Source organism: Abramis brama (assembly GCF_963993115.1).
Source record: "Abramis brama genome assembly, chromosome: 8".
NCBI lineage: Eukaryota > Metazoa > Chordata > Actinopteri > Cypriniformes > Leuciscidae > Abramis > Abramis brama.
In genome coordinates this window covers 42,759,957-42,783,454 of record NC_139970.1, presented here as the reverse complement: position 1 = coordinate 42,783,454, position 23,498 = coordinate 42,759,957, and the positions used below count along the sequence as shown (strand labels likewise).

General features: G+C 36.6%; 1 protein-coding gene across 13 annotated transcripts in view; it reads right to left on the bottom strand.

The window, feature by feature from the left end:
• LOC311088371 (R3H domain-containing protein 1-like) overlaps positions 1 to 23,498 on the bottom strand; it is a 56,059-nt gene that overhangs the window by 8,940 nt on the left and 23,621 nt on the right. The window contains exons 3-20 of one of the 13 annotated variants that reach the window (XM_084122416.1): positions 22,669 to 22,704; positions 21,320 to 21,412; positions 20,259 to 20,385; positions 20,099 to 20,177; positions 19,662 to 19,721; positions 18,592 to 18,732; positions 18,298 to 18,406; positions 18,096 to 18,188; positions 17,985 to 18,013; positions 16,673 to 16,726; positions 15,755 to 15,972; positions 13,181 to 13,405; positions 10,421 to 10,554; positions 9,988 to 10,065; positions 8,810 to 9,037; positions 7,749 to 7,872; positions 3,114 to 3,265; positions 2,188 to 2,309 (exon numbers count right to left, since the gene is read on the bottom strand). In XM_084122416.1, coding sequence (XP_083978542.1) covers positions 2,188 to 2,309; positions 3,114 to 3,265; positions 7,749 to 7,872; positions 8,810 to 9,037; positions 9,988 to 10,065; positions 10,421 to 10,554; positions 13,181 to 13,405; positions 15,755 to 15,972; positions 16,673 to 16,726; positions 17,985 to 18,013; positions 18,096 to 18,188; positions 18,298 to 18,406; positions 18,592 to 18,732; positions 19,662 to 19,721; positions 20,099 to 20,177; positions 20,259 to 20,385; positions 21,320 to 21,412; positions 22,669 to 22,704 — 2,102 coding nt within the window. The remainder of the gene's footprint in view (positions 1 to 2,187; positions 2,310 to 3,113; positions 3,266 to 7,748; positions 7,873 to 8,809; positions 9,038 to 9,987; positions 10,066 to 10,420; positions 10,555 to 13,180; positions 13,406 to 15,754; positions 15,973 to 16,672; positions 16,727 to 17,984; positions 18,014 to 18,095; positions 18,189 to 18,297; positions 18,407 to 18,591; positions 18,733 to 19,661; positions 19,722 to 20,098; positions 20,178 to 20,258; positions 20,386 to 21,319; positions 21,413 to 22,668; positions 22,705 to 23,498) is intronic. The other 12 variants (XM_084122421.1, XM_084122425.1, XM_084122422.1 and 9 more) reach the window with 12 other exon arrangements.

The window sequence follows — 23,498 nt, the reverse complement described above, 5'->3', positions numbered from 1 at the left end:
CTTAACATGCCAAAACCACGTCACATACACTACCAGTCAAAAGTTTGGGATCGGTAGGATTTTTAATGTTTTTAAAAGAAGTCTCTTCTGCTCACCAAGGCTGCATTTATTTGATTAAAAATAATGAAAAAACAGTAATATTGTGAAATATTATGACAATTTTAAATAATTGTTTTCTATTTTTATATATTTTACATATATATATTTTTATATATTTACATTTTTATTTCAGGATTATTTGATGAACAGCATTTATCTGAAATAGAAAGCTTTTGTAACATTAAACACTACCGTTCAAAAGTTTGGGGTCAGCAAGAATTTTTATTTTATTTTTGGGGGGAAAGAAATAAAAGAAATCAATACTTTTATTCATCAAGGTTGCATTAAATTGATAAAAAATACAGTCAGATTCACATATATTGTGAATATGATATATGATTATTACACACACAAAAAAACAGTATTGTGAAATATTATTACATTTTAAAACAGCTGTTTTCTATGTGAATGAATAAATAAATAAATAAATAAATAAATAAATAAATGTTATATATAAGTGCCATCTGAAATTTCCTTCTAGAATGAGCATTTTTATGTTTATGTTCATGTTTATGTTCAGTTATTTCACTTTAATGGCAATGAAAATGACCTATTAATTGTCATTAAAGTGAAATTACTAATTTTAGAAGAAAATTTCAGATGGCACTTAGAGGCTTTTGCATCTGAAGTCTTCATATATATATATATATATATATATATATATATATATATATATATATATATATATATATATATATATATATATATATATATATATATATATATATATACACACACATTCACATAGAAAATAGCTGTTTTAAAATTTCACAATACTGTTTTTTATGTGTATTTTTAATCAAATAAATGCAGCCTTGGTGAGTAGAAGAGACTTCTTTTAAAATCTTACCGATACCAAACTTTTGACTGGTAGTGTGTGTTCGGCTCTGATCAGCACTACCCCTGATAAACGTGACGAGTGCCAGATCAGCACAGCTCGATGAGCAGATCATCAGTATTCACAGAGCTGGGCCGTCTCTAGCGGTTTAATAAGGACACGAGGCGTGTGACGCAGCTGCGAGTCGTCGTTCGCCATCTGTGAACCGCTTCATATGAAGGATGTGCTGCGCGAGATCGCTCTCCTCACGGGACCCAGCGTTATATTAAGACCAGCTGCAGTTCTGGACTTATAAATCATCTTGAACGTGGCCTACTAAAGTCAAGGTCCCACGAGACGACAGAAGCGAGCGAGTGACCTCTTCACAAAACCCTTACAGCGAGAGCCATTTTACACCACACTGAAAGCCTTCTCAAGTCTAGTTTCATCTCAGTTCGTAGCTGAAGATTAAATGAGTCTGAATATATTATTCTCAGGAAAATTCATCAATGGACACATTAAAAAAAATATTTACAACAGTTTCAGAGATGAACTCCAAACACAAAGAGTTTTAGATTCATTATTAATTACACTGAACTTAAGCTGGACTGTGACGCTATTTTCTATAGAAACAAACTCTGTTGCATTATTCTCCTGTTATCTCTGTAAAGCTGCTTTGAAACACTCTGTATTGTAAAAAGCGCTATATAAATAAAGGTGACTTGACTTGATTATTTTGTCTGTTTTCTGTTTTACACAGGCGGATCATCACAGTATCATGTGCTTTTATTGTAATTAATAAATATGCAAAATATACGTGCAAAATATACAAAGACTGCGGCAACTGTAACCATTGAAAAGATACTATGACAAAGTTATCGCTTTCCTTATTCAAACAGATTTTTTTTTCAAATGTGTATATATATATATATATAATATCTTTATATATCTATATCAGACAGGCAGCAGCGTTAATTTTGCATGAAAATATTGTTTAATCGAAAAAATTATATATTGTTTTGTAATAATTCAAGCACTTTTCAGGTACCTCTTCATAAATATGCCTGTTTTCACGGGTTTTCCAGGACTTAAGTTTCAAAAAGTCAAATTCAAGCGCTTTAAGCACCTTGTACGAACCCTGAAATATGCATTTACTAGAAGATCTGAATGAATCATAATGCTTCTGCAAAACAAATCCTTTTCATTTTGCAAATGAACAGAGCAGTTTCACCTTTTTTCGGTGTAACGGATTCGGCTCAAGACGCCCGTACCTGAGGGCGTTCTGTTGGTTATGAGGTCCGATGCTGTAGTAGACCTGAAAGCTGGACGCAGGTGCGGGTGCATGGCTGACGGCGGGCTGATGATACGCCTGCTGTGGCACAGCCGAGGACACCTGACACACAAGATTAGATCACCTTTAATATCATTATAAACATAAATGTGTAATGAAATTAGTCCTTCCCTTAGTGCCGGATTATACAACAACACAAACAATGTTATATACAACACAAATATTAAACATAACACAAAAAAAAAAATCAGTTTTAAATATTGCACTTAGGGATGCACGATATATCGGCCACCATATCGGTATTGGCCGATATATGTTCATTTTAAATGATATCGTTATCAGCCCGATAAGAAAATTTGGCCGATATCTTAAAGCCGATAAATAATGGATTATTTCCTTCAGCTGAGACACTTCAGATGCGCAACTGTTCAACATGATGTTTCTGAATCACTTGAAATATGATTTAAATCACTTCAAAAAGGAAAATACAGTAGAAGTGCAACATGTGCAGCGCAAGTCTGTCATATAGACTACATTAAATCATAATAAAAACATTATAATTGTGTGCTTGGGACATAGCTTTTAATGATGAGACTTTTGTTTTTGTAATCAGGTTCTCAAAAATGAATATTTAGATTTATTGGACAATTATGGGCATTCAAATATAAAGAATTATCGGTTATCGGTATCGGCTAAAATCTGTGCATCCCTAATTGCACTTATAAGAAATATATTGCACTAAAACTAAATTGCAAATGAAGAATGAAAAAAAAAAAAAAGACGTCTTACTGTGCGTTCTCATCGACAGAAATTAAACTTCTCATCATGAGACAGCTCTATAATCACTAATGTGTTATAATGTAAAGCATCCGCAAAGACTGAGAGAGTCCATTACATGTTCCTCACCTGATAAGATGGCACTGACATATACTGGACCATCATGCCTGGCATCGGACTGCCCATATTGCTGTGTTGGCTGCTGACCAGCGCCTGATTCTGCAGCGGTTGGATGGCGTTCTGGTAGTTCTGCTGCTGATTTGGCATCACAGTTTGGTAACCTGAAGGAACGTACAGAAACGACAGGACAATGCAAGCGCTTCAATAGCAGATATGTGTAGTGAAAGTGGCAGAAATACACAATTAAACATTTACTGTCCACTTACAAAACAAAATCATCCTTTCAAATGAAAAATAAACAATCTCTGTTTTTTCAAATTATTTATTTATATGTATGTTTCATACATAAAATGCAGCTCTATGTTCTTCGCAAAGGTAAAACACAACCATAATAATAAAAATGTACAATACTAACAATGCGATTTCTATGGAAGCTTGTAATTGGGATAATTGCGACTTTTTATCTAACAATTGCTAGTTTATTTCACTCAATTCTGACTTTTTATCTCACAATTGCAAGATAAAGTCAGAATTGCATGATATAAAGTTGCAGTTGCGCGTTTTAAAATCAGAATTGCGTGAAAAACTCGCAATTCTGACTTTATTTCATGCAATTCTGACTTTATATCTCCCAACTGCGTGTTATTAAGTCAGAATTGTGAGATATAAACATGCAATTCAATAAAAAAAAGTCAGAATTTCAAATTTCATAATTGTGAGTTTATATCTCACAGAATTCTTACTTTATAACACACAATTCTGAGATAAAAAGTGATATTGTGACATAAAAAGCCATTTTTTTCATTCTGTGGCAGAAATGAAATGTCAATCACACAATGTAAATTAATATATTCAAAATCTTTTTGAGGCATAGTGACTAAAAGCACCAACACTGCATTGACTGTATAGTGTGTCACAAGACCAGCACTAGAAGATCTTAAACTACGAACATATTTTGACCAATAACCAGGAAAAAATGAAGGCGCCAAGTACTTTATAAACTAAGATCAGTCCTTTGTTGAACTGGCAGTCAGTGTAGATCCATTAAAACCACTGTAATAAACCATTTGGGTCTTAGACCACAGAATAAAAGAATAAAAAAGATCATTTTAAGTTCATATCTCACAATTCTGACTTTTTTTTCCCTCGCAATTCCAAGTTTATATCTCACAATTCTAGGAAAGTAAAATCACAATTGCGAGATTTTTAAACTCTATATTCTGCGTTTTTCCCTCAGAATTGCGAGAATATCCCGCAAGTCTGACTTTTTTTCTCAGAAATGTGATATAAACTCATAATTCCAACATTTAAAGTCCAAATTGAGAGAAAAAAGTCACTGATGTTGTGAGATAAAAATGTTCTAGGCTTAAATGTTATTTCATGCTGTAACTATAGAGTTTATATATTATGCTCCCTATGAACTACATGTGAATATTATATGTGGATCTATTGTTTACATCAAATTCATACTTTAAAATGAGGGTAAACGTCGCAGTGTATCTGTTTGACTTTAAAGGGCATCTTTGACGACGGTATTCTGTAAAAATGATGATTCTGACATCCAAAGGCACAAGAAAACATTTTTTCCTCTTATTTTGTGGATCTCGCCCGCTTTCCTCCACGTTTTTGTGGAGCTCTCAACTTTTATTATTTTATTAGCACTCTGGCTGATGCATTTTGTATCCATTGCAATTTAGATGAGACGAGAAAAGATAAATGCATTAGCATCATCCAAAGCTAAAAAGGACAAATCCTGGCAACACTTGCGTCACTTTATTTATATGAGATTTAAAACTCACAATCCAAAACGACACCCAGGTTTCTTAAAATATTGAGGATCATCAAAACTGGTCGATTCAAGTCTCTAAATTCAGATTTGTGTCGTCATAAAGCTCATCAATTAGAGCAAAGCTAGCTAATGATAGCCTTACTATCTAAAACGCTTTAAATCACTAATGATCTCACCAAACCAGCAGCATTAAATTGCCTCTCATTATCGGAGCGCACACACACACACACACACTCCCCAAAAGACAATAGCTTACATAATGGCTGCCAATGTTACGCCTTTAAAAGCTTCTACATGTAAGATGGTAATTTACATGAGCGGCGGCGTACGGCGCGCAGAAACGGCCCATCATGAGGCAGGATAATTTGCATTGGTGTCAAGGTTATTGGGGGTAGCGTGTAACTCCGTGACACTATCAAACACACTCTCCCCGCGGGAGGAGGGCGTTTTCAATTTCTGCTGGCTTTTGGCCAAAGGGACGGCAATCAATTTAGCCCAGAAGTGGGACAAAAGAAAACGGACGGCCCGCGGCGAGGAGATGGTGAACGCACGCTATTTTTAGCTCTATTCTCTCACCTCCACTTAGAAGCAGAGCATGATGGGAATATAATATTAAACACTGGGTTCTGGCTGAGCGAGCAGGTACAGAAGAGGAGAAAATGTGTTTCACGGTCTCAGAACATCTGAAGGGTTTGATTTCTAATCATCATTTACATCACACAGGATTCAGAACATATTCCTCACTTTTCTTTCTGATGCAAATGAAACGTACAATTAAGAAACACACATTGTTCACAGTTCTGTGTTGTCATTAGAGATGTAAACGTCAGACAATCTGTTGACTTTAAACCCAACAGGATTCAGGATTCATCCAATCAGAATCAGAGTCTGAAAAATCTGTTTTGAGACTTTGGTTTCATGAAGATGTTTTTACACGGATTCATTCATTTGATACAAATCTTCTGATTTGATACACATGATGAAAAATCAAGCTTTCATTCACCATATTATACAAACACAGACATTATGATATAACCACTAAAACATTTTATCACTGAATTTCCTGAAGAAAAGAAAAGAACAACTATAATTGTTTCACATGATCCTTAAGAAATCCTTCTAATATGCTGATTTGCTGCTTAAGAAACACTTACGCTGCTTCATATTTTTGTGGAAACCGTGATGCACGACCATTCAAAAGTTTAAAGGAGTTAAGATTTAAAAAAAGGAGAATTAATACTTTTATTCAGCAATGATGCATTAAATTGATCAAAAGTGACAGTAAAGACATTTATAATGTAAAAAAAAAAAAATCAAATAAATGCTGTTCTTTTGAAGTTTCTATTCAAAGAATCAACCGTTTTCAACATTAATAATAATCATAAATGTTTCTTGAGCATCAAATCATCATATTAGAATGATTTCTAGAAAGACTGGAGTAATGATGCTGAAAATTCAGCTTTGATCACAGGAATAAATTACACTTTACTATACATTCACATAGAAAACAGTTATTTAAAACTGAAATAATATTTCACAATTTTTACAGTATTTTTGATCAAATAAATGCAGCCTTGAGCAGAAGAGACTTCTTTCAAAAAAAATTAATGGTTAATTTTTTTTTTACTGGTAGTCTGGATCATTAAATTACATTAAATGACCACAGCAACTGACCCAAAAAAGGGAAACATGTTAAACATTTTATGCAAAACAACACAGACTAATGCTGTGTGACAGTCAAACGTGACCTCGCAGATGGAAGATTAAAGACGACTCAAACGCAGCTTGATCCGATGTTCGAAGAGGAGTGAGGGGCTGGAAAAGAGACCGGTTCACTGTGAGAATCGTAGGGCGTCTCAGACAGTGCCTCGGCCCCGCATTCAGCCGCTCCGACAGAACTCACACAGCAAAGCTCCAGCTCTGAGCGTCCAGTTTCCCTCACGGTTCTCAACGGATCCGCTTTCAGATATTCAAAGCACGAGGGAGGTTTTGTTTCAAGCAGAAAGCTTTCCAATTCAATCCAGTAAAACATTTGTCACTGGCGCACGCTGAACAATAGAGCAAAATCAAACCTCTTTGTATCTGTTCAAAGGGCCAAATGCCACGAGGGCCCTGCAATCTCCTGTGACAATCGTTGTGTGTGTGCAACACACAGACAACAAATGTACACCGAGAGTGTGGATAAACAACGAGCACATCGAGAGGCCCAGTAATTAACACAAACTAAATTCAACATGAGCTCAAAGAGACGAGGTAAAAATTGCGTTGGCTGCTAAAGCTCTTGTGCACGTGTGTGCATGTGTGTGCATGAGTGTGCATGTGTGTGCATGAGTGTGCAGATGAATGTATGCATGACATGCGTGTGAATGTGAGTGCATATGTCTGTATGTGTGTATGTGTGTACATGTAAGTGTATGCGTTTGCATGTGAATGCATGTGTGTGTATGCGAGTGCATGTGTGCATGCGTGTGTGTATATGAGTGCATGCGTGTATATGAGTGCATGTGTGTGTGCATGTGTATATGAGTGCATGTGTGTATATGAGTGCATGTGAGTGCATGCGTGTATATGAGTGCATGTGTGTGTGCATGTGTATATGAGTGCATGTGTGTATATGAGTGCATGTGTGTGCCTGAATGCCAGGTGCATATGAGTCCGTGTGTGTGCATGTGTGTATATGAGTGCATGTGAGTGTATGCGCGTGCAGGCGTGTGCATGTGTGTATATGAGTGCATGTGAGTGTATATGAGTGTATATGAGTGCATGTGAGTGCATGTGAGTGTATGCGCGTGCATGTTTGTATATGAGTGCATGTGAGTGTGTCTGTGTGCATGTGTGTGTATGCGTATAGTTACCTGCCGGCTGCGTGGGTGCTGTGGGCATCTGACTCTGAGGGCTGCTGTATGGCATCGAGCCCACGGGCCGGTACGGCTGTCCAGACACTGTGTACTGACTGGGTGAACAGTAACACGGTGCCATCTGTGACAAGAATGACATGACATGAACTTCAGTGACGTACAGTACAAGCTGATTCACACAAAATGCCTCCGGGTGACGCGACTACAGTCACTGAATTCATGACAGCTGAAGTCTGTCACTTCTGCACCATCGATCTGGGGAGACCATGGCCCATCCTGATCCTCACACTCACAAAGTTCAGCGGCCTTAACGCACACTAAATACACTATCTCTAATAACGCTTATTTGAGTCGTGTATCCCATCATTCATCATGTTCAGGAACAAAAAAATGTGCAATGCAGAGGAAAACAAAGTAAGTTAAATTAATTAGATATTTATAGAAGTTTGTTTCCAGCATGGAATAAAAACAAAAAGCTAATTGTGATTTTTCATCTCAAGTTTTTCCTTGACTTTATAATCACACAATTCTGAGAAAAAAAGTCAAAATTGAGAGGTATAAACTCAAATTGTGAAACGTGGAGTTTATAACTCACAATTCCGAGGGAAAAAAATCTGAATTGTGAGATGTAATAATGTTTATAATTTGCAATCAACTGGAAGCAAAAAATTCTGGATTGTGAGCCGAAACTCGCAATTAAAAATGTACTATTGGAAATTACGAGATATAAACTGGGAAAACAAACATAAAGTGTTGCACATTGTATTGGTGCAGAGGTGAGCTTGAGTGTTTTTTAGAACATTTGCAAATGCTTTTTGTTTTACACTTAATTAGAAGCATCAGTATTACATAGGATCTACTGAACAGACATTTAGACGTTTATTTTAAACTGCAATGCACTGAAACTCTAAACATGTAGAAAAAGCTCTGTATAAACTTGCATTTTTGTGCCATTTTGTGGCAATATGGCATGTAAGACAAGAGGTCAAATGCAAAAAGTGTTAGTATAGGGACAGAACACGTGTGTTGACATTAGTCGCTCTGATTGTGTCCCGCACCTGCTGCTGGATGAAGCTCTGCTGCTGCTGGTTGACGGAGGTCGCGTGCGATGAAGGGAACGTGGGCACGTTCTGTCCCGGCGAGGGCATCATGTATCCGGCCTGATGAGGCGCAGGCGTCTGGAGAGACACGGGCGACGGGTAAACGACTGCGTGAGCGTCACGGGTGTCTCCCGAGGCCTGCCGAACCATCATCATGTGACTGAACTGGGCGCTCAGATTATCCTGCTGACAGAAGATTTTGTTTCATAAAGTATTTGCTGTTTGTTTTCAGAACTGAAGAGAATCAACACTTTACATGCCTGTAATTCTCCACATTTTACTATGATTATGGTTGCTATTATTATGAGCTTAATTGCATCAAGTATTGTGTTAACATGAGGAAAAGATGAATTGCAATATTGTCTAAATCTCATTATAACTGCATTATGAGGCTGCATGTAAACATTGTCATATTTTGTTATTTTCCTGTTTATTACTGTGAAGCTGCTTGAAACAAGTATGTAAGTTAGTTCAACTCTTGCTAGCTAGATGGCCAAAGCACTTCGTCAGTATGTAAGATTACTGATTACTATGTAAGATTAAAGATTACTCTTACTGTAACTATTAGGCTTTATGAATTTGCTTTTTGTGCCCATTAGAAATGGTAAGAGACGAGACGCTTTTATATTCATAGAATATTAATTCCAGCATCTGCTCCTCCATTAATTATTCAAAGCATCTCCCACTCTTTTAATTAGTCATTAAGGGATGTTTACTGGCTGAGGGAGGTCAAGAAAAAGAGGTTATGATGCGTGTCCGAGTGAGCCATGATGGGTTTGAGAACGTTTTCTTAAAATACTGAACCCTGCAGCTTTGCTATGTGCGATTGATGTGAAAAGCGTACGATGATGGAGTCAAGAAGTTGAGAAATGCACAAAGCGGTCGACATCAGAGAGAGAGAGAGAGAGAGAGAGAGAGAGAGAGAGAGAGAGAGAGAGAGAGAGAGAGAGAGAGAGAGAGAGAGAGAGAGAGAGAGAGAGAGAGAGAGAGAGAGAGAGAGAGAGAGTGAGTGAGTGAGTGAGTGAGAGAGAGAGAGAGAGAGAGAGAGAGAGAGAGAGTTAGAGAGAGTGAGAGAGAGATAGATAGAGAGAGAGAGAGAGAGAGAGAGAAAGAGAGAGAGAGAGAGATGTAGGTACCACAGTGAACTGCTGGTTAGGAGACACTGTAAGGATCGGTGGGTAAGACACCGTGGACGGCTGGACAGACCAGAGAGGCTGAAGACACAGAACAGGAAGAGGAAACACACACACAGGAAGAGGAAACACACACAGAGGAAGAAAATGGATTTAGTCCCAGATGTACAGGATGGAAAAAGTCAGGGAATCAGGAGAGAACGTGCAGATGGTTTATAAAGTCAATCAACGACACTTATAAACACAGATTCATTTCCCAAACCTAAGAACATTAATGTGGCTCCTAGAAAATGTATATGTCCTTAAATAAATCCATAAAATTAAAGATTCAGAGCAAAAACGTCCCATAATCCAGCACATCTAACCTAAAGACTGCGTCTGAACACCAAATCAAACCACTGGATTCATTAGTAAACGTCAGCAATGCTAAACTCACCTGTGACATGACGTGATTGGCGGGCTGGTGAGCGGCTGGAGGCGGAGCTACAGATGATTGACACCTGGAGGCCTGTGATGTCATACTGGGGTTGTAGACTACAGCACTGCTTTCAGGGCTCAGGAAAGGCTGACCTGCAATCAGTCAAGAGGATTGTAGATTTACAGCATCTTCTATATGTTTTATATATTTAGGGTAGGAAATTTACAAAATATCTTCATGGAACATGATCTTTACTTACTATCCTAATGATTTTTGGCATAAAAGAAAAATCGATAATTTTGACCCATAATTTTATTATAGATATTGCCACAGATATACCCGTGTGACTCGAGACTGGTTTTGTGATCCAGGGTCACATATTATATAGCAAATCTCATTGTTTATATTGTAGTAAAATGTTAAGTATATTATCGCCCAGCTCTAATCTGCAGATTGCAACTAGAAGCATGAAGATATTCATAAACATTACTATCATGATTTTCTGTGAAGTTGCTTTGAAACGGAGTATTGTGAATGTGCTTTAGGAATAAATTGACTTGACTTAATGCTAATGTCCAATATTGGCTCATTTGTTCACACTGAGAAAGATGAACCGCACTAGATTACGAACAACAGTGCAAATGAGCTAAAGTCTGAATATAAACCTGTAAATGATGACAAATGCAGCACATAAGAAGGCACTGAGCTCCAGAACACGATCTCACATCCCAGAGGCCTCGGCAGAAGTAAGAAATTTCCCATTTGCAAACTCCGTAAAGAGGTCAATATGCAATTACACACCGGTGCTGCCTGCTGTAAACGCATTAGCGCTGGCCATATAACGTGACCTAGCGGCCGCATGCATATTTTAAGGTCTCCAATGAAACAATATTTTACACGTGCGTCTGGCCCCGGACACATCACAAATTGCTTCATTACGAGTTTCCCAGCAGGACACTGTGGATGTATTTGCTGAGTGAAGTCTGAGGTTGAAAGTGACCTTTTAACACGTTTATTTTTATTTTTATGATCACTATGAAGAGGAGATTTTAGGGCCCTATTATTATCATGTTTTATGATTTAATCATTTTGTTTTAAATCATAAATCCAGAAAATAAAAATCATAGATTCCTATTATTGTAAAAAAAAAAAAAAGATAATAATAATAATAATAATAATAATAATAATAATCATCATCATCTAAGAATTAGGTTGTTAAAGTGTTAAATTATAAATTAAATTAAATTGACTAAAAATGCTTTTTTTTTATTTTGATTATGCAATTTTAATTAAACAATTAAAATAAAATCCAGAAAAAAAAGAAAGAAAAAACTAACATATTTCATAGGGTTCTAAAAATGTTACGTTTAATAAAATTAATGTTTTATGATTTAATAAATTTGTATAAAGTAATAAATCAAGAAAAATTCTAAATCACACAATTTCTGAATTTTTTTTAAATGAAAGAAAAATCAGCCCAACTATTGTATTAAAAAAAACTGATTAGACATTATTTTTGATTATTAAAATTTCAATTAAACCATTAAAATGAAATCCAGAAAAATTACAAAAGGAAAGCATGGAATTAAAAAAAAAAAAAAAAAGGATTTTGAGACTAAATCAAAGATATTTTTTAGGGCCCTAAAAATGTTGTTTAATTTCACAAGTTCCATGATTTCAATTAATTAGATGTGCTTTTTGATTACCAAAATGTACTTTAAACATTAAAACAAGAGTCAAGAAAAATTAAAACGGAAAAATGAGGGCCCTACGATTTACAGAGCATCTATTAAAAACTTTGACCTTTCAGAAGAAAATAAAATCCTCATTACGAGCCCAAACAGTGATGTACCGTAAAATCCCACCATCAATTCAGCATCAATAGCCGCTTTCCGACCAAGTAGTTATAGGAACTTAGTGCTAGGAACTGTCCACTTCTAAACAGTTCTAAGAACTACTCTCCCCCAAACTCGGTTTTGCTGTTTGCGTTCGCACTGGCCAAGTGGCCATAGGAACTGGTAGGAGGGGTAAGGGAGTGACGCAAGCACGGTGACTTTTATTTTGACGGCGCGACGGACCTTTATTTTGGCGGCGCTGAGAACATCAGAGCAAACAATGCTCGCATTCTCTGTGTTTATTAGTTAGCGATCTGTCTAACAGTACTGTTTAATATCTTATTAGATAGAACTGTTATAGAAAGTAGACAGTATATGAAAAAAGGTTATTAGCCTATGCCGTGTGGTTGATGTCCAGTGTTGCTAGCTGGGCAGATAAACATAATCATGTTTGGCTTGGTCCCCTCAAAGTTGCGTTGGATTTTCTCTTCAGCATAAAGGTTTAGAGACCCATCTATCACTGTTTTCCATGTTTGTATAGTTTATGGAGTAAATATATAGGCTATAATCTGTGTGTTTACATTATAGCTGTTTTAAAAATGGCAGGTGCTGGTGTTCCGCGTGCGTTCGGTCAATCAGCGTACACTAACGTCACGGGTAGTTCCTATAGTGCTGGTTTAGACCCTACTCTGAAGTAGGACCCAAATTAGTTCCTACAAATGGAGTTCCTAGAACTAAAATCGTTCCTAGTTCCTGCGGTGCGAACACGCCGACATCCGGGTACTTTAGCCAATAGTTCTAGGAACTGTGAAAAGGTTCCTCCGGTCGGAAAGCGGCTAATGTTTATGAAACAACAGTCTGAGACACACAGTTAAGATCAGGGTTAGTGGAGGATATAAAGACATGCATATCGAGAGAAATCAGTTGCACAGCGTTTACCAACCTGTATGCGGGTTGACCAGGATACTTCCGGCCGGTATCCCTGCGGCTTCCAGGGGAAGCAAATAGTAGCTAGCATTAGCTGTAGACGCTGGCGGCTCATAGCAAACGCCGCTACTAGCGCTGACAGGAGGATAGCCCATCGACTGCGTTAAAGCCACGGCAGAGGGAAGCTGGGATCGAGAGAGCGAACCCGTGGACGAAGCTACGCTACTACAAGAGTCAGAACCTAGAGAGGGAGTAACGACAGGAGCCTTAAAGGGATAGTTCACTGAAAAATGAAAATTAGCCCATGATTTACTCACCCTCAAGTCATCCTAGGTGTATATGACATTCTTCTTTCAGATGTTATATTAAAAAATGTCCTGGTTCTTCCAAGCTTTATAATGGCAGTGAATGGCCGTTTCTGTTTTGAAGTCCTTAAAAGTGCATCTATCCATCATAAAAATGCATCTATCCATTATAAAAGTGCATCCATCATCATAAAAGTGCCTCTATCATAAAAGTGCATCTATCCATCATTAAAGTGCATCTATCCATCATTAAAGTGCATCTATCCATTATAAAAGTGCATCTATCCATCATTAAAGTGCATCTATTCATCATAAAAGTGCATCTATCCATCATTAAAGTGCATCTATCCATTATAAAAGTGCATCTATCCATCATTAAAGTGCATCTATTCATCATAAAAGTGCATCTATCCATCATAAAAGTGCATCCATCCATCATAAAAGTGCATCTATTCATCATAAAAGTGCATCTATCCATCATAAAAGTGCATCTATCCATCATTAAAGTGCATCTATCCATTATAAAAGTGCATCTATCCATTATAAAAGTGCATCTATCCATCATAAAAGTGCATCCATCATCATTAAAGTGCATCTATTCATGATAAAAGTGCCTCTATCATAAAAGTGCATCCATTCATCATTAAAGTGCATCTATTCATGATAAAAGTGCATCTATCCATGATAAAAGTGCATCTATCATGAATAGATGCACTTTTATCATGGATAGATGCACTTTTATGATGAATAGATGCACTTTTATGGACAGAAACGCCATTGTAAAGCTTGGAAGAGCCAGGACATTTTGAAAGAAGAATATCATATACACCTAGGATGACTTGAGGATGAGTAAATCATGGGCTAATTTCCATTTTTGGGTGAACTATCCCTTTAACAGCAGCAGTGAGAGCGATCGCTCGTGAATTCACTGGGGATCGTGGAACATATTGGCAAAGGAAGCGCTGCAGTTATTAAAACACTGCAGAATATGGAAGTATAGAAAGCAAGGTCAGACGAATTTCAACAAGATGCTCAATTCAATTTCATTTCTAATTACCTCAGGGACCGAAGCAATGGAAGAAGAGAATAATTGTATTAGCCTGAGAATGACATATTAATTAATTTCTGATTAATGTCTCGGCTCATTTAGCAATTTACTTGTTTCTTGTCTCTTCTCTCAAATATGGGATGTTTTTTTTCCCATTTGAAATGAAAAGCACTAAACGTGTTCATGTCTCAAATGCCGTACAGGCGGAGGACGGTAATTTACATAAGAGCTACCGTTCAACAGTTTGGTTATGTTTCTGGAAGAAGTAGTATTTTCTGCTCATTAAGGCTGAATTTATGCGATCAAAAATACAATAATTTTTAAAAAATATTATTAAAATTTTAAAATAACTTTATAATAAATAATTAAATTAAAATAATTAAAATAACTTTTCTATGTGAATATATAGTAAAGTGTAATTCATTCCTGTGATCAAAGCTGAATTTAGCATCATTACTCCAGTCTTCAGTGTCACATGATCCTTCAGAAATCACTCTAATATGATGATTTTACTCAAAAAAACTTTTATTATTATGATCAGTGTTGAAAACAGTTGACCTGCTTCAGATTTTTGTGGAAATCATGATGCTTTTTTCATGATTCTTTCATGAATAGAAAGAAAGAACAGCATTTATGTGAAACAGAATCTTTTGTAACATCATTACTGTCACTTTTGGTCAATTTGATGAATAAAAGAAAGAAAAAAACATTTGTTAACATTACTTAAAATTAACTAAGAGTGCAAAATACTTAAAGCATTTATTAATCTTAGTTTTCAACATTTACTAATACATTATTAAAATCAAAAGTTGTATCCGAGTTCATATATTATTTCATGGACCTCAGCTGACATGAGCTAACAATTAGCTGACATTATCAAAGATGAATAAATACTGTAACAAAGGTATTGGTCGTACTAAGGTCTTATTAAGTGTCAATAAAAAAACCCCGAAAAGTTCGTACTGATCCCGAACTTTTTGAGGGTAGAGTATTAACGATCACCAATGAATTCAGAGGATTGTTAATAAAAGTGAATTTCAAAGCATGCAGTGAGACACAGATGAGCTGGAATAAAGCATGCGGTTACGAGCAAGAATAAAGACTGAGAAGAAAAGAGCATGAAATCATCAGAGGAAGAGGGAGTCAACAATCTCAGGGCTCGACGCTAAGGTCGGGACAGAAAAGCGCTATACAAATAAATGTGAATTGAACAGAATTGTCTTGTGATGTCACTCACCCGTCTTTGAGAGCCGGCCCACACTCTTACTGCTGCTGGAGCTGTCGCCGCGGGTCAGGACCGGGATGCCACTGAAGCTGCTGGCTTTGGTCATGGCAGGCTTGAGGTTGCGGTTCGAGCTGTCCGAATCCGTGCTGCTCCACGGACGCGGCTCGGAAAACCTGGCCTCGTTCTCGGAGCTGCTCTGGCGGCTGTTCGCCGACCGATCGTCTTTCAGCCTGCGCGAGAACATCAGACAGCTTTATTAGCCGCGTTTACATTACCCTTCAAATTGCGCAAATTGAAAATACGCCCAATGGAAACACGTCAGTTTCGCAAAAACTCCCATTTATCGCAAAACAGTTTTTACGCTTGCATGAGGAGGTTTTCCAGGCAATTCGAAAAAGAAATATTTCGCAAATCTGCAATGGAAACAGTTTTTGTGCATTTACAGGTCAGCTGACGTAGATGACGCGGTGTGTTTGGACAGAATATTCTTTATTAAATTCATAAAAGACAAGAATTACAGGAATACTGGATTCTAAACCTCAAAGAAATGCCACAATCAAGACCTCGAAGCAGAAATGAGTGAGAAACACCCAGAAACACCTCATATGAGCCGATCACAGTTTAAGGGTCTTTCCTTGCCATTAATGATTGGAGAACACACATACGTCTCCTTTGATTAATAATAATGGCCAGTGCGGTGGCTGGTATATACATAAACATGATTTTTGGATTGACTTGTCGCAAGAGGAAAAAATTACGTTTTAGTTGCATAACATCAGTTAATGGAAACGCCGTCATTTCGCAATCATTTTTTGTCAACAAAAAAAAAAAAAGAAGAAAAAAAGAAAAAACCCCGCAAATCTTTAATGGAAACGCGGCAGCTTCAATTCACTTGCAGGTCATGAGAATATGATGAACGGCAGTGATTACCTGAAGATCTGCCGTCTCTGCTGTATGTTGTTACACATCTCGTCCTCCTGAATCCTGGAAAACATGTCGCTTATTACTTGACGTTCAGCGTGATTTATTATGGCAGTACGGGCAACTTAAGCTCAAGTCGGCCTTATTTCTACAGCGCTTTATACAATACAGATTGTTTTAAAGCAGCTTTATAGGTATAAACAGGAAAATCAATGATGAAAATGTCATCAAATATGAGACAAATTAGCAGCTCTACAAAAAAACAAGTGTCGTTATTCAGTTAAATTTAGTTCAATGTTGATTTAATTCAATAATGTCAGTGTTGCAAAGTTCAACAGTTACGAAATTAACTCAGTTCAGCTGTAAAGCAGCTCTACAGATAACAAGTCAATTCAGTTCAAGTTTTGTTCTCATCTGGTTGAGTGGTTAATTTGATGATATCACTGAATATTAAGTTTATAGTCAAATCAAATACTGTCTGGCACCCATTTACTCCCATAATGAAAGAGTGATGCATGATATTTAATAAGAACAAAAACTGTAGGGCAGGACTTGATTTTCTCTATGTTGTCTATTCCTCCTAATCTAATCGTCTAATATGACATTGTATATTGCAAAATGTTGTACGAATTGCTTTTGTTCCTTTTTTGCAAGTCGTTTTGAATAAAAGCAAAACTAAATGCATAAATGTAAATATTCAGTTCAGAGCGTGAAACACCCATCATTTGACATTTATGCATTAGGCAGAAGCTTTAATCCAAAGTGACTATATGTGACCCTGGACCACAAAACCAAGTCACATGGGTCAATTTTATGAAATTGAGATGTAAACATCACATGGAAGCTGAATAAATAAGCTTTCCATTGACGTATGGTTTGTTAGGATAGGACAATATTTGGTCGAGACACAACTATTGAAAATCTGGAATCTGAGGGTGCAAAAAAATCGAAACATTGAGAAAATTGCCTTTAAATTTGTGCATTTATGTTCGTAATTGTGCAGCATTCACTCACAAAAATAAATGTTTTATATATTTACGGTAGGAAATTCACTAAATATCTTCATGAAACATGATCTTTACTTAATATCCTAATGATTTTTGGCATAAAAGAAAAATCGATAATTTTGACCCATACAGTGTATTGTTGGCTATCGCCACAGATATACCCGTGCGACTCATGACTGGTGACGTGATCCAGGGTCACATGTTACATTTCAGTTCATGCATTTCCTGGGAATCAAACCCATGATCTTGGCGTTGCTAGCGTCATGCTCTACATGTGTTTCCCTTAAATTCTGTGTCTCTCGTCTTACACTCACCTTTGATCCAGCGGGAAGGCATCTAAACCCTGCAAAAGAGATTCAAGGCTGTTAAAATTGCATTTCAAAGACCCATAAGCACACGATCATGTAGCCGTTAATGCATCTTACATCAGCAAAGATCCTCTCTCGCACTTTCTGATATTCCTCCTCACGCTCCTCGATTGACTTGCTTCTCCTGTCCTCTTTTAGTTTCATCCGCATCTGAAACACACAACGCTCTTTGAACTTTCCCTGCAGTTTATGAAGCATTACATTACGTTATTATGCGATCTAATAACCATGTTGGCTTTATTAGCAGCTCTCCACCTACCATGTTGTCGTCTTTGTCTACGCTGGAGTTGTCCCGTTTTAAGATGTAGCGCTTCTGGAAATCATCCGTCCTGTCGTCTTTGATGTGTTCGGAAAACTTTTGATCTGGTCTGCACACGTCGGGGGGAACAGAGAGAGAAATACAAATGAGACACTTTCCAGGAGAAGCGCTGTGTTTACACGGCCGCTTTATTCCGTCGCATTGACAATCCTATCTCAAATCCCTCATAATTACGTTTCTGCTCTAAAACTCATTTCAAAAGGATCAAACGCAAAAGACGCCGCAGTCGCTCACATCCGTGTGTTGCTGGTTTTGTTGATGATGACACATTTCCCGGTTTGGTCGACGTTGTGGTCTAAGCCGAAGTAAGCAGAGACTCGGTGCAGGAGCATTCGGTGATAGGAGGTCATGGGCGGAAACTTTCTCCTCTGACACCTGGAACATACAGAAAACACATCAATAACTCACCATTTAAACATTTTAATAAATCATTCAATTGTTAAAGTTGTAAGCATTCAATTGATTAGACAGATTAAGTTACTTAAATGACTTAAGTAAGTCAAGTGACTTGACTTGACTTGAGATTAGGCTTTTGATTGTTAAAATTTAGTTAAACAATTAAAAAAGAATCCAAAATATATTAAAATGGATTAATTTTAAAAAAAAATTGTTTTGTTTTTGTAAGTTATGTTTTTGGTCTTTTTGTGCCTTTATTTGATAGGACAGTAGAGATTTTGACAGGAAAGCGTGGGGTGGAGAGAGAGGGGAAGGGGTTCGGCAAAGGACCTCGAGCTGGGAATCGAACTCGGGTCGCCTGAGGCGCAGTTGCGCTATATGTCGGCGCGTTAACCATGGGGCTATTGGCGCCGACTAATTTTAACATTTTAACAAATCATTAAATTGTTAGAGTTATATAAATTTAATTGATTTGATTTTTGATTATTAACATTTAGTTAAACAATTAAAAAAGAATCCAAAATATATTCAAATGGATTAATTAAAAAATTTTAACAAATCATTAAATTGTTAGAGTTATATACATTTAATTGATTAGATTTTTGATTATTAAAATTTAGTTAAACAATTAAAAAAGCATCCAAATATATTAAAATGGAAAAACCGGAATTTTGGAGTTTGTGAAAAAAAAAAAAAAAAGAAAAGAAAAAAAAGGATTTCACAGGGCCCTAAAATTTAACCTTTGTTAAATTGTTTAATAAACTGTTGCTATATTGTATACATTTAATTATTTTAATGTATTCTACATGCTTTTTGATTACTTCCAGAAATCCAGAAACATTCAAACAGAAAAAAAATAATTTTAGAAAAAAACAAAACAGATTTCACAGTTGCAATGAAGGACTCACTCGTTATTACTGATGAAGTCGAGGATGTCCTGTTCCAGCTTCAGCAACATCATTCGGTCCCTGTCGATAAACGTCGACGTTTAGCCATTTAATACATAATGATTCAAAACGGGTATAAATATAACCAGCACTTTCCACAACAGGGTATAAAAAATAACTAAAACAAATGTCATCCTTCAGGAAATGTTGAATGACCACCTCTAGAGGTCAAATGAAGTATTACACATCAAATTTAACAATTAATCCATAATAACTGTTCCAAAGTCAAAGTTATGTTGCTTGTTGTTCTGTTTTGTTTTATTTTTATTCATTGTTTTTGGTTTTAGAACATTGTACAGCACATTGGTCAGCTGTGGTTGTTCTTAATTGTGCTTTATAAAGATTAAGATAGGCACTGGTTGTGGACAGTGTGCTCACAGAGGTCAAAGGTGTCTGACCTGGGGTTGTTCTTCAGTGTGTTGGCCAAGAACTCGTGCAGGTCGATGCCGGTGGAGTCCGTGTAATCCTGGCTGGAGTCTTCAAAGAGAGGAGAACAAGTTCATTTTTAACGTTCACATTTTCCTTGTCTTTAAAATCGAATCGCACAACACAACGCACCTCTGGACAGCATCTTGCGTGGCATTCTCTCAAGCTTGTTGGCACTTTTGTCTTTATCATCATCGTTTGCCGTAAGAGGCGATTCTTCTCTGTCAAACGTCTGGGAGAATTTAATACGATCTCCATCCTGAGGGGTGAAGATGAACACAGCGCTAATGGAGCAGAACAATAAGCACATTTTCCACAACACTACACCAATATCTCAATGAAAATATAGACTTGTGTTTGTGTCATCACAGTTCTTGCTAACTACCTCAATCATATTTTTAATAAAGCAACTGTGATAAAAAGGAATAGATGAATAGCATTAATTAAGTGGTCTGGTTATTAATAATATTGCCGTTAATGACAATCAAACAGCAATACTGACAAGAAAAAGAGAACATTTTATTATTTTAATTAGTATATTTTGTTGTATGAATATCTGAATATGCAATATATCAAAATAAATAACATGGCCTCAGTTTTATCAACACTTGAATGTGGGTAAGTTTCATAAAAAAGCAACATTTTGAGCAAAAAGCTGAGAAAAATCAGGTTTTTGTCAAATACTAAGTCCGGGTTGTGATTCAGAATGATGATCAAAACACAGATGGAGTCGATCGAGTCCATCAACACCCATAATGCTTCACAGTCCTAGAGCTCGACATGGTTCGACATTTCATTCAGTAACATTTGGCCGTTTTGATTCACATGCCGTTTAATGTTGATGATCGCGTTATTTTACATATGCATATGCTAACATGTGATATGGCTTGTTTCTGCTGCTTCTTCGCCTGTGTTTTGATCAGGAGATTCGGCACTCGTTCAGAAGTTGCGTAATAGCGCCCTCTACCATATAACAGTGAGAACACGGAAAGCCAGAAATTTCCGTTAATGGCGGGGAAAGGGTTAATATTTCGACATAAACATGTAAGATATTAGTATCATGTATCTGAATTATTACTAGTCACATCAGGGCGAAATGTACAGTATGATATGTCACATATATTAAAACATGATGCATGTGTGTTGAGCAGCACGTCATGAGCTGGACTGCATTGACTGTTGATGATGTTTACCTGGTGGTCTTGAGGCAGTTGTGTGGTAATTGTGGAAGGAGAGGGTTCTTCACAAATGGCCAGGCTCCGAACTAACTTTAACTTTGCATTAGACTGGAGAAGAGTACGGGTGAAGGTTACACACAGAGTCATTGACTTTCACAAGCAGGAGTGCATGAACGCATGGAAAAACTAACCCCTGAAAACAGGGAGCAAATACACTACCAGTCAGAAGTTGTGGATCTGTAAGATTTTCAATGCTTTTAAAAGCTTTTTTTGAAGTCTCTTCTGCCCACCAAGGCTGCGTTTATTTGATTAAAAATACAAAAAGAACAGTAATATTGTTAAATATTATGGCAATTTAAAATAACTGTTTTCTATGTGAATATATAGTAAAATGTAATTTATTCCTGGGATCAAAGCTGAATTTTCAGCATCATTACTCCAGTCTTCAGTGTCACATGATCCTTCAGGAATCGTTCTAATATGCGGTTCTGATGCATTCGTTATTATTATTATCAGTTGAAAACAGTTGTGTACAATGTTTTTTTTTCAGATTCTTTGATGAAAAGAAAGTTGAGGAATAAATTATTGATTTATTTCTTTTCCCCCAAAAAATTAAATACAAATTCTTACTGACCCCAAACTTATGAAGGGTAGTGTTTAATGTTACAAAAGCTTTCTATTTCAGATAAATGCTGTTCTTGTGAACTTTCTATTCATCAAAGAATCCTGAAATAAAAATATAAATAACTGTTTTCAACATTGATAATAATCATAAATGCTTCTTGAGCATCAAATCATCATATTAGAGTGATTTCTGAAGGATCATGTGACACTGAAGACTGGAGTAATGATGCTGAAAATTCAGCTTTGATCACAGGAATAAATTACATTTTATTATATATTCACTTAGAAAACAGCGGTTTTAAATTGTAATAATATTTCACAATTTTACACTTTTTTTGGTATTTTTAATCAAATAAATGCAGCCTTGGTGAGCAGAAGAGATTCTTTTAAAAACATTTGTAAAAAAAAAAAAACGTACCAATCAAAAACTTCTGAACGGCAGTGTTTATTTAAAAAAAAATCCCATGCAAACATAAACACGGGTCACTGATTATGAAACGACCTCATCAAACTGAATGCAAACGTGTGATCAAACGTATGATCCTCAGGAAAGGCTGATGAGAATCATGCAGAGAACTGAACCAAATCATGACGGCGGCACAAGGCGACGTCTCCGAACTCCTCAGAACACACAAGCCGCCCGTTACAATGAACAAACACACAGTGACCGACAGCAAACACTGAACCGTCTGACGGATGGAAGCAGCAAACACTCGTGCTCATGCCTCAGGACGCGGTACCTTGGATCTTTTAGTGCCTTGTCCGGGGATTTGCCGCTGTATGGAGGGCAATGAGACACAATGAAGCATGTGAATCTCACCGAGATTAATGTTTCTAAATCACAAGCTACAAAAAAGCTCAGCTCTGCATGAGATGCTACAGAGAAACGGACATAAGGCCACATTCATCTGAACCACTTATCAGAAAAACTGTATCATAATTTCCTAGTGATTAAACATCACATGAGTGAACCAGCAACTGCTTCTCTTTTCTTCATGGTTTCATTTAGGGGAAAAAATACTTTGTTTCTGAGATCGACCACAGGAATATTATTTCTCTGGAACACTGGCGTAAAATAAATATATATTCAACACTAAACCAGTCCTTGGATTTATGAAAACCTTTCATTCAAATATATTGGACACGATTAGATTAATAAAAGGCAGGAGTGTCAATCAAAAGCCATCATTAGATTTACAGCTGCACATCTTCTCTCATTGGACACGAGAAAGAAAAAGAGTGTCACGCTCTTGAAATGTCCTTTTTAGGATACCTTTGAGGTTTCTGCTAATATAATATAATGGAAATATGATCCCTCAGGATGAAAACCCATTACAGAATCACTCTGGACACACTGGAAAAAAAAATGTATATTAAAAAATTATATCTAATAAAATAAATATATAAAGCACTTAGATTAGGGAACACATATTGAGTATTAAGCTTATTAGCATGCATATTAATAGGATATTGGCTGTTTATTAGTACTTATAAAGCACATATTAATGCCTTATTCTGCATGATCATATTCAACATCCCTTAATCTACACATAACCACTACAACCTTACT